This window comes from Acanthochromis polyacanthus, chromosome 9 (assembly GCF_021347895.1).
Source record: "Acanthochromis polyacanthus isolate Apoly-LR-REF ecotype Palm Island chromosome 9, KAUST_Apoly_ChrSc, whole genome shotgun sequence".
Taxonomy (NCBI): Eukaryota; Metazoa; Chordata; class Actinopteri; family Pomacentridae; genus Acanthochromis; species Acanthochromis polyacanthus.
This window is the reverse complement of record NC_067121.1, coordinates 10,347,809-10,358,345: the sequence shown is the minus strand read 5'-3', so window position 1 is coordinate 10,358,345 and position 10,537 is coordinate 10,347,809. Positions and strand designations below refer to the sequence as shown.

The 10,537-nt window shown below is 38.7% G+C and overlaps 1 protein-coding gene across 1 annotated transcript in view; it reads right to left on the bottom strand.

Moving 5' to 3' along the window:
* Positions 1-675: 675 nt before the first annotated feature.
* The window catches only part of LOC110953195 (contactin-associated protein-like 4), a 180,053-nt gene continuing 170,191 nt past the window's right edge, over positions 676-10,537 (bottom strand). The window contains exons 22-24 of the mRNA XM_051952983.1: positions 8,048-8,266; positions 6,757-6,828; positions 676-5,965 (exon numbers count right to left, since the gene is read on the bottom strand). Of these exons, the coding sequence (XP_051808943.1) occupies positions 5,769-5,965; positions 6,757-6,828; positions 8,048-8,266 (488 nt within the window). The 3' untranslated portion in view covers positions 676-5,768. The remainder of the gene's footprint in view (positions 5,966-6,756; positions 6,829-8,047; positions 8,267-10,537) is intronic.

The window sequence follows — 10,537 nt, the reverse complement described above, 5'->3', positions numbered from 1 at the left end:
TTACATTCTAAGTGGCTGTAAAGATCGTTTGATCCGTATAGTGCTTGAGTTTTCTCTTCAGCGAGTCTTTGATATCGCAGCTGAAGATGGCAGTTTTCAGCTTCACATCTGGCCTCTGATCACAACCAGTAACAGCAGATTTGAATAAATTGCTGATGTAAGGGAGCTGAGTCATCTGCAACTTGAGGCATCTGAGCATTTAAACTGGCAGAGAGGCTAAGTGGCTCGTCACATGGAATCACTTTGACATCCTCTGCTCCTGGATGTATCTCGTCTTCACATATTTCCCTCCCTCCCTGTTTCCCATCACCCATGTTCACAGCCATCAGCAATTAAATTTTCTCACAAGAAGTTGAGAAGAACCAAAAGTAAACGAGGAAGTGCAGGGTAACTGAATCTGCTACAAAAGGGTAAATTTAGATTGGATTTTGGCTTTATGTAACAGAAATGAGGCTGAATAATTTTTTTTTCAACATTTTTCAGGTTAGTTTTCACAACAAAGCTTGCAAATTGAATATGTATCAGACTATAGCACACATCAGAATTAATAGAATTCTCTAATTTTGTTGGTTTCAAAATGTGGAAAGTATTACTGTACGACTTCTTCAGTTGTTACACAGGTATCTGTCCTCCCATCCATTTGAGTTTAAAAACAACCAAATAAAATCTTGTCAGTCTCTGAAAAAAACGTTTTTATTTTCATCAAACAGGATTTGTCTGTAACCAAATGACGAGAACATGATTAAAATCTTCTGGATAACATTTTCTTTTCTTTGTGGCATGTCACTTAAACTCACTGACATCACTGTTATTTACCAGTACTATGTACCATTACATTGTAATTGTTACACTCATATCTGTTCAGCCTAACTACAAATCTTGCCAGAAATGAAACTAAATTACTGTCAGCAAAATATTGATATTGTAATGTATCTGGAGTGGCTCAAATATGTAGCTGTTACAGCACTGTTGTTCTGTATAACAATCAAGATTTGATGGATATTCATCAAGCATAAAGTCAAACTACAGGTTTGCCTTTTTTGGATGACTTTTGCTTTAAGTCCTTTCATGGTATAATTTGATTTTAAGTACAGACGCATTGTTTTTAATTATGTACTAAAGAAACAACATTTTGGCGGTTTCCAGTGTTGAAACATTCAGGAAAATGCTCACATCATGTGTATCTGGAACACTGTTGACCATCTTTTTAGTTTAGTCTGTTAGCATGCTAGCATATGCCAGCTCACACTTTACACAGCTGAGGATGATGTGACTGGACTGACGATGGAGTTACAACCCAGTCTCACATGAAAAATAGTTGAGGTGGTCTACAGCCTGAATGTATGATTTCCACAACAAAGGCTGTAAAGTTGCTTTTCATGTGGTGTGAATCGTCACCCATTAACCTGGAAACCTATTGTAGGTTGGTTAACATTTTTACAGGTGTATTTTAACCCAAATCGTGATCTTTTCCTAAACCTAACCAAGTGGTTTTGGTAGCTAAATTTAACCAAGCAGTTTTGAAGTGTAAACCAAAGCAATGCGTGATTGTATTCAGTTGCTGCTTACAGTCATTCTCAGCCACTCAAAATGATTGGAATCTGTGACTGAACATGGCTAAAACAACTAAAACTACAACTAAAAATAGTTTAAAAACTGGCTGAAAATTGTGACAACCGTGACTTAAAATAGCTGAGAACAACGAAAGAAACTGACCAACAATCATGATTGAAAAAGGCTCGAAACAGTGACCAAGAACAATGACAGAAAACAATGATTGGAAACAGCACATGGAAATGGCTGAAAACAGTGACTTTAAAAGGCTTACAATGGCAACTGAAAGGGCTGCTGAAAAGGGCTGAAACCAGCTGCTGGAAAATGGCTAAAAACCGCTAAAATGACATGACACCAATGACTGAAAACAGCATCTCAAAATGACAAAAAACCATGGGTGAAAATAAGCGAAAAAGCACATGAAAAAGATTGAAAGCAGCGCCTAAAAATGACCAAAAACTGTGGGAGAAAATGATTCAAAAAGAGCAACACAAAATGGCATCTGAAAACAATGACTGAAAGAGTCTGAAAACAAAAAATGATTCAAAAATATGCACGGGGTGAAACAATAGAAAAGAATACGTCCAAAAACTGAAGCATCTCACAAATTCACAGCCTTTATTCTGAAACTAATATGTTTTGCGCCATGGATCAACGTAGCTTTTACACATTTTGGTATGAGGCTGTGTTATTACAGTTCATCCTCTGAGGACCACGGCTGTGCTGTATTTATTTAAAACATTTCCAAACAGTTGTCATGAACATTAATTAAAAAACAAACATGTCAAGTTCATGGTGACACAGGGGGACAAAATCAAGAATCACCAAAGACCATATGATTCATCCTCTAGGGTTAATGAAAATTCTTAATAAACAAATAGTTGTGAATGTTTCAGTACGTGCCAGATTATAGACTAAGTTAGTTTATTTATCCAGATTTACTCCTCAGCCTGTTAAAAGTGAGCATCTGCTGCAGAAGGAATCCACAGTGGGGACAGCTACTTGTTAACTCCGGCATCAAGCCCACAGTGAGACGACTGTGACACAACAGGAAGCAAAACCTTGCCATCACTCGCTGCTGTGATGAAGTTTAAAGATGCTCTTTGAAGATTTAGCAACTTTTTGTCATTAAAATCCCATCTGTGCTTCGGGGGTTCTCGCAGAGAGACGGTGGTGTGTTTGATAAACAGCTGCTGTCGATCCTCTCTCTGCTTCTTCTATCATCAGCACTCTTTACACACGAGCTGGATTAACACATGAAGAGATTCGCGTCATTTTCCAGCATTAATATCAGAATGTGTTTTCATTATCACCACGTCTGCTCGACACGGTGTCTCAGATTATCTTTCCGTCTCGTTCTCATCATCTTGCTCTGCTTTCAAGCGAATCACAATCCACCTGTCAGATCGAAGCCGATTACCTTTTTCGAAAACACATTAACTGTCTCTGCGTGCAGTGAAGGAGGCGACAGACAGAAACGGTGTAATACAGTCTGTGTTAAAAGCTTCACTGTTTAGAGAGACAGAGACGAAGCTCCAGGCAGGCAACATTTAAACTTTTAAGTAGCAATACAAAGAAAAGGCAAAGAGGGGATGTAAAGGCTTTTGAATGAACCGTACATATGCCTGAAGTCTAGAAATGGTCAAGGTCTTTGGATCTGTGTTGGTTTCCTGTCGATAAGTTTTCATACTTAAAAAAAAAAAATCTAATAAACCGTGTGCCCAAGTTAATCCATCTCTATCTTGACTGTACCAGTCAAAAACAAATGCAAAAGCTTTCTATATAAATCCAAACAACAGACCAGAGATCTAGTTTTTCTAAACTGTTTGAATACCTTGAAGAGAAGTTTTACTCTCTTGGTGAATCAAGCTAAGAAAGAAACAACTTCTTTAGTGCAAAGGGGGTTTCTCGGACTGTTTTATATAAGTGAGGCCACTTTGATATGTGCCAAGTGAACTTTTGTAGCTTCAGATGACTTTGTAGTTCCAGCGAAACTTTCAGTGCAGAGGTGAGTAGCTGTCTCTCAAAGGTCTGTTCTGTCTTTAGCTTCAAGCTCAAATGCTAATAAGTATTTTGACCCTGATTGGCTTGGAAATTGCCTAACTGTGTGTGCAGTGGGCCACTGCGTGGATAAAGATCTAATCTTTAAGATGCATGTCAAAACAAACCTATTTTAATGTTACATATCAACTTTCAGAAGTCGGCATGTATTTTCATTCTGTAATCTCCTCTTCTATAAGGTAATGTTCAGATTATCTAACTACTGAAAAGACACACCAGTTGCTCTGCTATTAGTAGAGTTTTACCAAATCAGCTAGAACTGAGTTCATGGAAAATTTTGTTTACACACCAAGCAGTGACAGAGTCACATCGTTCATTTGGACTTTTGTTTGTGTCCATTCTGTGGATTCTACACGACAGGCCAAAAGTTTGGAAACCAAATCAGATTTGTACAGAAAAGACTGTAGTTTCACTGGTGCACTCTGCAACAAAATAAACATGATTATTATATAGAGTCACTCAGAATACAGTTTTCCTACTCTTGCTTCTTTACTCAGCTGTTTCTTTCTATCCGTTTCTGTGGTAGGTCTAGGGATATGGACACAGTTGAGATTCATTGGGATTTTTGTGTGCAAACTCTGAAAAGCCAAAGAGCTAAAGTGAATATTGCAAACTGTTATTTGTTTCTTACTTTTGCACTGAAGTTGTGACTTGCAAATCTGTCAACTCTAAAACTAAGCCTTTCTTTTCTTTTGACATTTATTCAGCAGTTGTCTGGTAACATCAATGTATACCTAAAGGTAAATTGTGGAAATGGTGCATATCAATGAAACCAAAGTCAGATCATGCAGCAAACACATCCCAAAATCCATACAATTTATAATGGGGTTCAAGAAAGACATTGTGAACAGAAACTTGAAGTTGCTTCCAAACTTTTGGCCAGTACTGTATGTCCAATATTCTTTTTTTTTTAGCTCTAGTTTTGGTATTTACTAACTCCTGAGAAAACTATGTGGCTCTTTAGCTGCTAAATGCTCTATGATGTTCAGATGCTAATGCTGTTCGTCTGCCATTATGGTGATGATTAGACAGTGCACAGTAGGACTTTTCTCTTAACAGCTGCCAGTTGGTTACAAAAACTACACTAAGATTGAACCACAACACTAAATCGTGAGCTTGATCGCAAACCATTGAGGTTAAACTCACTACAGAGCTCTTGAAAGCTGAGAAGCTGCAGATTCAGTCGATTCACATTCACAGTTCATTGTCACATTATTACATCCAACAAGGAGGTTGAGTTTTCAGTGCTGTTTGTTTTGCATGTCAGCAAGATTACATCACAACCACCAGGCTGAATTTCATGAAACTGGGTGGACAGGTGGAGTAAAAGAATGGGCAAACGAAGAGCCAGTTTAATGCTGATGTGGATCCAGATGACTTCCTCTAAAACCATGTGATTATGCACCGGCCTGGGTGGACATTAGCGCTCCATCAGTGAGCTTTGAGTATTCACATAATTGTTTGACAAGTTTTTATTATCAGATGTAGTTTTAAAGCTTGGTAAAGCCACAAAAAAGCTCAGAATTTTGGAAACAGTTTTGTCATATGGTGAAAGAATCATCCTCCACTGAAATATTTGCTGTGCAGCAAAACAGCAAGTAAGTGGGAGAAAAGATGGGAAGTCAAAAAAATAAAATACTCAGAAGTAAAGATAAAATATTTATGTATGGTTAGTAAGACACCTTGTTAAATTCATGGAGTTCACCTCCATCTCGCTCTGGGTCAAACCCAACCACAAAAAGACACAGCTTCACATTTCCCTGCTCACACACAATAAATATACTGACACCTCCGCTACTTTCAACATTTCTATATGACAAAGTGACATTAGCCAGAGATTGTTACAAAGACGTGAATTCAACATTTACATTTCAGAATATTTACAGTCGCTGACACGAGTATATTAACACCTCAAAGTCCAACACTGTCGCCTGGTTGTATCAGTATGTTCACAATTTACAGCAAAGCAGCAGAGAGACAACACTGCATGGATTGTTCTTCTTTGCTCTCCTCGTGGTGTAGAGCCACTTCTGTGAGAAAATGTCTGAGTGGCTCCTGAGTGCACTGCCAAGCCCTGAGACGTGATGGACACTCCTGTCTGAAGCCTCTCAGCTCCTAAAACTCAGCAGCACATCAGGTCATCGGGCCTCCAGTTAAATGAAATACTCCTTTGGGTTTTCAGTGGAGAGACTCTGGGAGTCAGCCTGGTTATTGAAAGGAAAATCTGGGCTCTCGTCCTGCTTGACTCCCTTCACTTCCTGGTTTTGATACGTGTCCTTCCTCCGGTAGAGGAATCTGGCAGTAATCGCCAGGCCAGTCACAATCACAAAGATCACCACGGCGATGACACCTGCAAAGTGGAGGGATTTCAAGACTTAAAAAGGCTGCAATATCGGGTATGTCTTCAAATTTCACTGTGCACAAGTGCTTCAAAGATGTGCAGCAGCTTCTTAGTAATCAGAACAATGATCCCTCTCTTGTAATACAGTAATTTTACTTCCTAATGTTTTGATTATCTCGCTGATCTACCTTTTTAATGACATTAAACACCATTGTAAATCTTTTGAATCTCTCAGCCGGTTCTGCTTCGTTGAGCACATTTGGGAAAATGAGAGCAGGTTTCACTTAATTGGAATTGTAAAATCCGCCTGAAATCAATTTAATTTGACATTACATTATAAAGTGACCAGGCTTTTTAAGATAATGGCAAAAAAGAGAGAAGTTTTCTCATCAGCAAATCATCCCTGCATAGATTTAATGAGGTGCGCTGCCCTTTGTGTACTGGACAGTTTTAAATGACTTTTCGCAGGGACCCAACTTTTCCATCTACACAATTATAGATTGAACCTTTTGAGTCTTCACTTTGTATCAGTCTGTGAAGGCAGAGGAACAAAGTTTTAAATGAGTTTTAAATGGACTCCTGCCTGGCACATCACGTTACTCTGTCTTCGAGTTAAACATCTGGTCATGACTTTGCTCGCCCAAATAAACCTTTAAACTTGTCCTTCATCCCAAATGCACCAAAGTCCAATAAATTGAACTTTTTGATAGGCGAAAGGCAGCATGATTGATAATAATTACCAAAAGAGTGCTTAAAAACAACAAGAAACAGGTTCAAGAACAGTGAAAGAAGTTCAGTACCTCCAATCAGAGCCGAGTCAGTCCTGATGGCATTGACTAAAGGTTGACCTGAACCCACTGAACCAGACTGGTCTAGAGCAGAGAAAGAGGAAAGGCGGGTAGAAGAGGAGGATATGAGGGCAAAATAAGAAAATAGCAGGACCAAAATGAAAAACCGAAAGGCACCAAGGAAAAAAAGGAACAAGAGAAAAGTGCAAAAATCATGTGTAGGAGGTACAAGAAGTACAACAGCAGGAAACAGCAGGAAAATGACCACAGTATAAGAGAAAGAAACAGTCAGGAATGAAAATCAATCACAAAAACAGAATATAATTCAGATCAGACAGAGAATACAGCATCAGCTCTCTAAAGGATTACAAGGACACATCTACAACTGGATGAGAGTGAGCTCAGAAGAAGCAAAGGAATCTCATGTGTTCTGAAATAATTAAAGCATTGATCACAGTGTCATTAGTCTCCCAAAAACAAGCAGCATATTCCATGTGATTAATTAGGCTTTTAGAATCAGCTTTCATCCAGCTTTGAGACAAATATGGAATGTCAACAGGAGATCCATGCAACTGTAATCCTGGAATAAGCTCCAAAGCAGGCAGACCCGAACAGAGATTTGGATTATGTGGCATCATAGGCTTGCAATAAGTTTCCCTCTAGTGCTGTAGAGCCATTTACTACACTGGACTCCAACCCGTGTATGAAGAAGTACACTTTTTTAAAATTATTGACTGGCTCTTTAAATTTTGCTCTCTTTTTCTCTTCCCCCCAGTTGTCTGAGTGAGTGGAGCAGTGGAGCTTGTCATGCTACATAATAAAGGCTTCAGGTTTGAGAAGTTAAACCAGAGATACTTTCAGGAATCCAGTGTGACAAACAAAACTGCACCTTTTTGTTGTTGCTGTCAGCTGCACAGAGAGTGGAGCGTATCTTCTCTAATGCTCGACTGTATTTTTTTGGGAGTTTGTCATCCAGTTCAGAGCTTCTACATTATCATGTACTTAAAAGTCAAACTTCAGCTGTCTTTTGCTGTTCCTTGTAAAACTGAATGCAAACAAATGACAGGTAGAAATACACATTGGACCTCTGTTGAAGGATAACAGTAAACTTAAAGCTCAAAAAAGAAATATATATTAAATGTCAAATTTGAACGTTTCTGACAGGAGTTTGGGTGTTTGGAGTTTGTTTTCTGTGAAAGAAAATGTATTCTAAACCTTCAGATAAATTAAGTTCTATATGTGAAACATAAAACAACAATAGTTCTGATGTCTCTTAGACCTAACTGACTAGTCCATCTCTTACCTGACAGGTGGTGTGTGTTCTCCTCTGCATAGGGATTGGCTGAACCTGCGGAGCCACAGTTGGACTGAACCAAAGGTCCGCTGATGATGACAGGGCTGGTGTCCGGGTGGAGTAGAGCTGCTTTCAGAGGGCTGATGGTATTAAACTGAACCACCGACAGACAGCCGGCGAAACCGAGAGACGCCAACCTGGCCAGGTCTGGATCCAAGTCATCGGACTCTGGAGAGACGAACGCAATGATAGAAAAAGTGCTGAAAATGTATCTAAAATGTACTGTTACGACTGCGTTTCTATTCGTATAGTTTTTTCTGTGTTCTGTGTGTGCCTCCTTGCTTTGTACATACACTACCATTCAAAAGTTGGGGGTCACCCAGACAAGTTCCTGTTTTCCTTGGAAAACTTACATTTTTATTCATGTGCTACCATAATTGCACAAGGATTTTGTAATCATCAGTTAGCCTTTCAACATGATTAGCTATTACAATGTAGCATTAGAACACAGGAGTGATGGTTGCTGGAAATGAGCCTCTGTACCCCTGCATATATATTCCATTAAAAATCAGCCGGTTCCAGCTAGAATAGTCATTTACGACATTATCAATGTCTAGATTGTTTTTCTGATTCATTTAATGTTATCTTCATTGAAAAAAAAAAATGCTTTCTTATAAAAAGAAACAAGGACATTTCCAAGTGACTCTTTTTGAACAGTAGTGTATCTGGGTGTGTATTTGGGTGACTGCCATATGTTCAAATAGGAGTGTGCTGTATAGCCTACGGGATTGGCTGTACTGCTGGTCTGGAGATAAGGTGGAGGGATGACATCAGAGGGGTGTGCCATCATTCACCTGATTCCAACTAGCCCACACACTTTTGTTAGATACTTTGTGAATGCTTTAACCTTGTTTTCTCTGAAGTTAACTTACACATTATCACTGACTTTGCTTTCAATCATGTCCCTTGTTTGTCAAATTCACTTTATTATAAATAAATGAATCAATCTCAATTTAAAAGGTGTTTTATGGCTATTTGGGACATGTGGAGGACGAAGCTTCATGTTGCATTTGAGCAACCACTAGGCTGGACATCAAAGTATGTAATATCTGATAGTTCAAAATTATTATTATTATCAGTTTATAATAATAAACAGCAATTGCTGAAGGATTGCAAGAAAGACAAAGCACTCCTGCTGCTGAACAAGAAACGCTACCAAGACCAGCTCCTGGACAAGACGGCGAACCAGCTCAGCAACCTGGAACGAATGGTTCAAGATCTGGAGTTCGCTCAGATTGAAAGGAAAGTCATCGACAGGCTCAAAGTCGGAAACGAATGTCTGATATTGGACCATGTACAATATTAAGCATAAATGTTTCCATTTGATGCATTGTACCAGAGTTAGCATTAAGCTAATTTTAATCTGCAGTCCCTTATCCAACTGGCTTTTTGGTAATTGTGTAAATAACTAAGTTAGTTGTCCAAAGTACATTAAACAAATTCTTTCCAATGCACAGTTTATTAATGCAAATTTGGAAAGATTGTACTGGTTTCCATTCAAACTGAAAGAGTAAAAGGAATTTAACTACAATAAGAGAGGCTGAGCTGAAACATGCATGATTATGTCACATTTGTCAGCACTGAGTTTGATACTTATGGACTATTTTTTATAGTAAATCATATGTTTGTTTGCATTTTTTTTTTTAGAATAAACCATTTTTTCCCGGATTTTTTTCCTAGCAGACATGTTTGTGTTGTGAAATAGTGTGTGAAATAGAATCTCTATGAATTTAATATTACAGTATCTGCATATTATAATCTAACAGCCTTTTTAAATAGATGAAGGAAGGACTGGAGCTCTGTGAGGCTGTGCAGTTCTACTTTAAATGAAACGCTAACATGGGTAAGTTAATGTGTTCACGATGGCAGCACTACCAAAGTAATGTAAAACAAGTATTTTAACCATCTTTTTTTGGCATGTTGGCACATGAAAACGTACTAATTACAGTTGGCACAGTGTGCAGCTGAAACAGATGTGATTAATTTTGTAGTTATGCTTGATAAAAAGCTAAAATAACGTCCATACCAACGGGGACATGAGTGTCTGTACCAGATTCCACTGCAACCTATTAGTTATTGAGACATTTTAACCAGAGTAGTGGATCTGTTAACCAGCAGTAGCATCCTTTGTGGAAAAAAAAATGTCGAGGGCCAGCAGGGACACGTGTTTAGACACTCACATCTGTGTCTATGGCAAACTGTCTCACACTAAATGACAACTTCTGCAGGCAACAGTCAGCTACAGGGGCTGATTATCACCCACCATGGGAATTAAAAGGTGACAAATCTTCCATTAAATCATTTCCTGCCAGGGTTTTCCATTTTCCTGCAACACTTATAGTGAATAAGTCAACCCTTTAGGGAACAGCATAATCTTTCTGATAGCCTCCCCCCTCCGTCTAAGCTTGCATGCTCTGGCAGATTCCCTGACTCACTGGT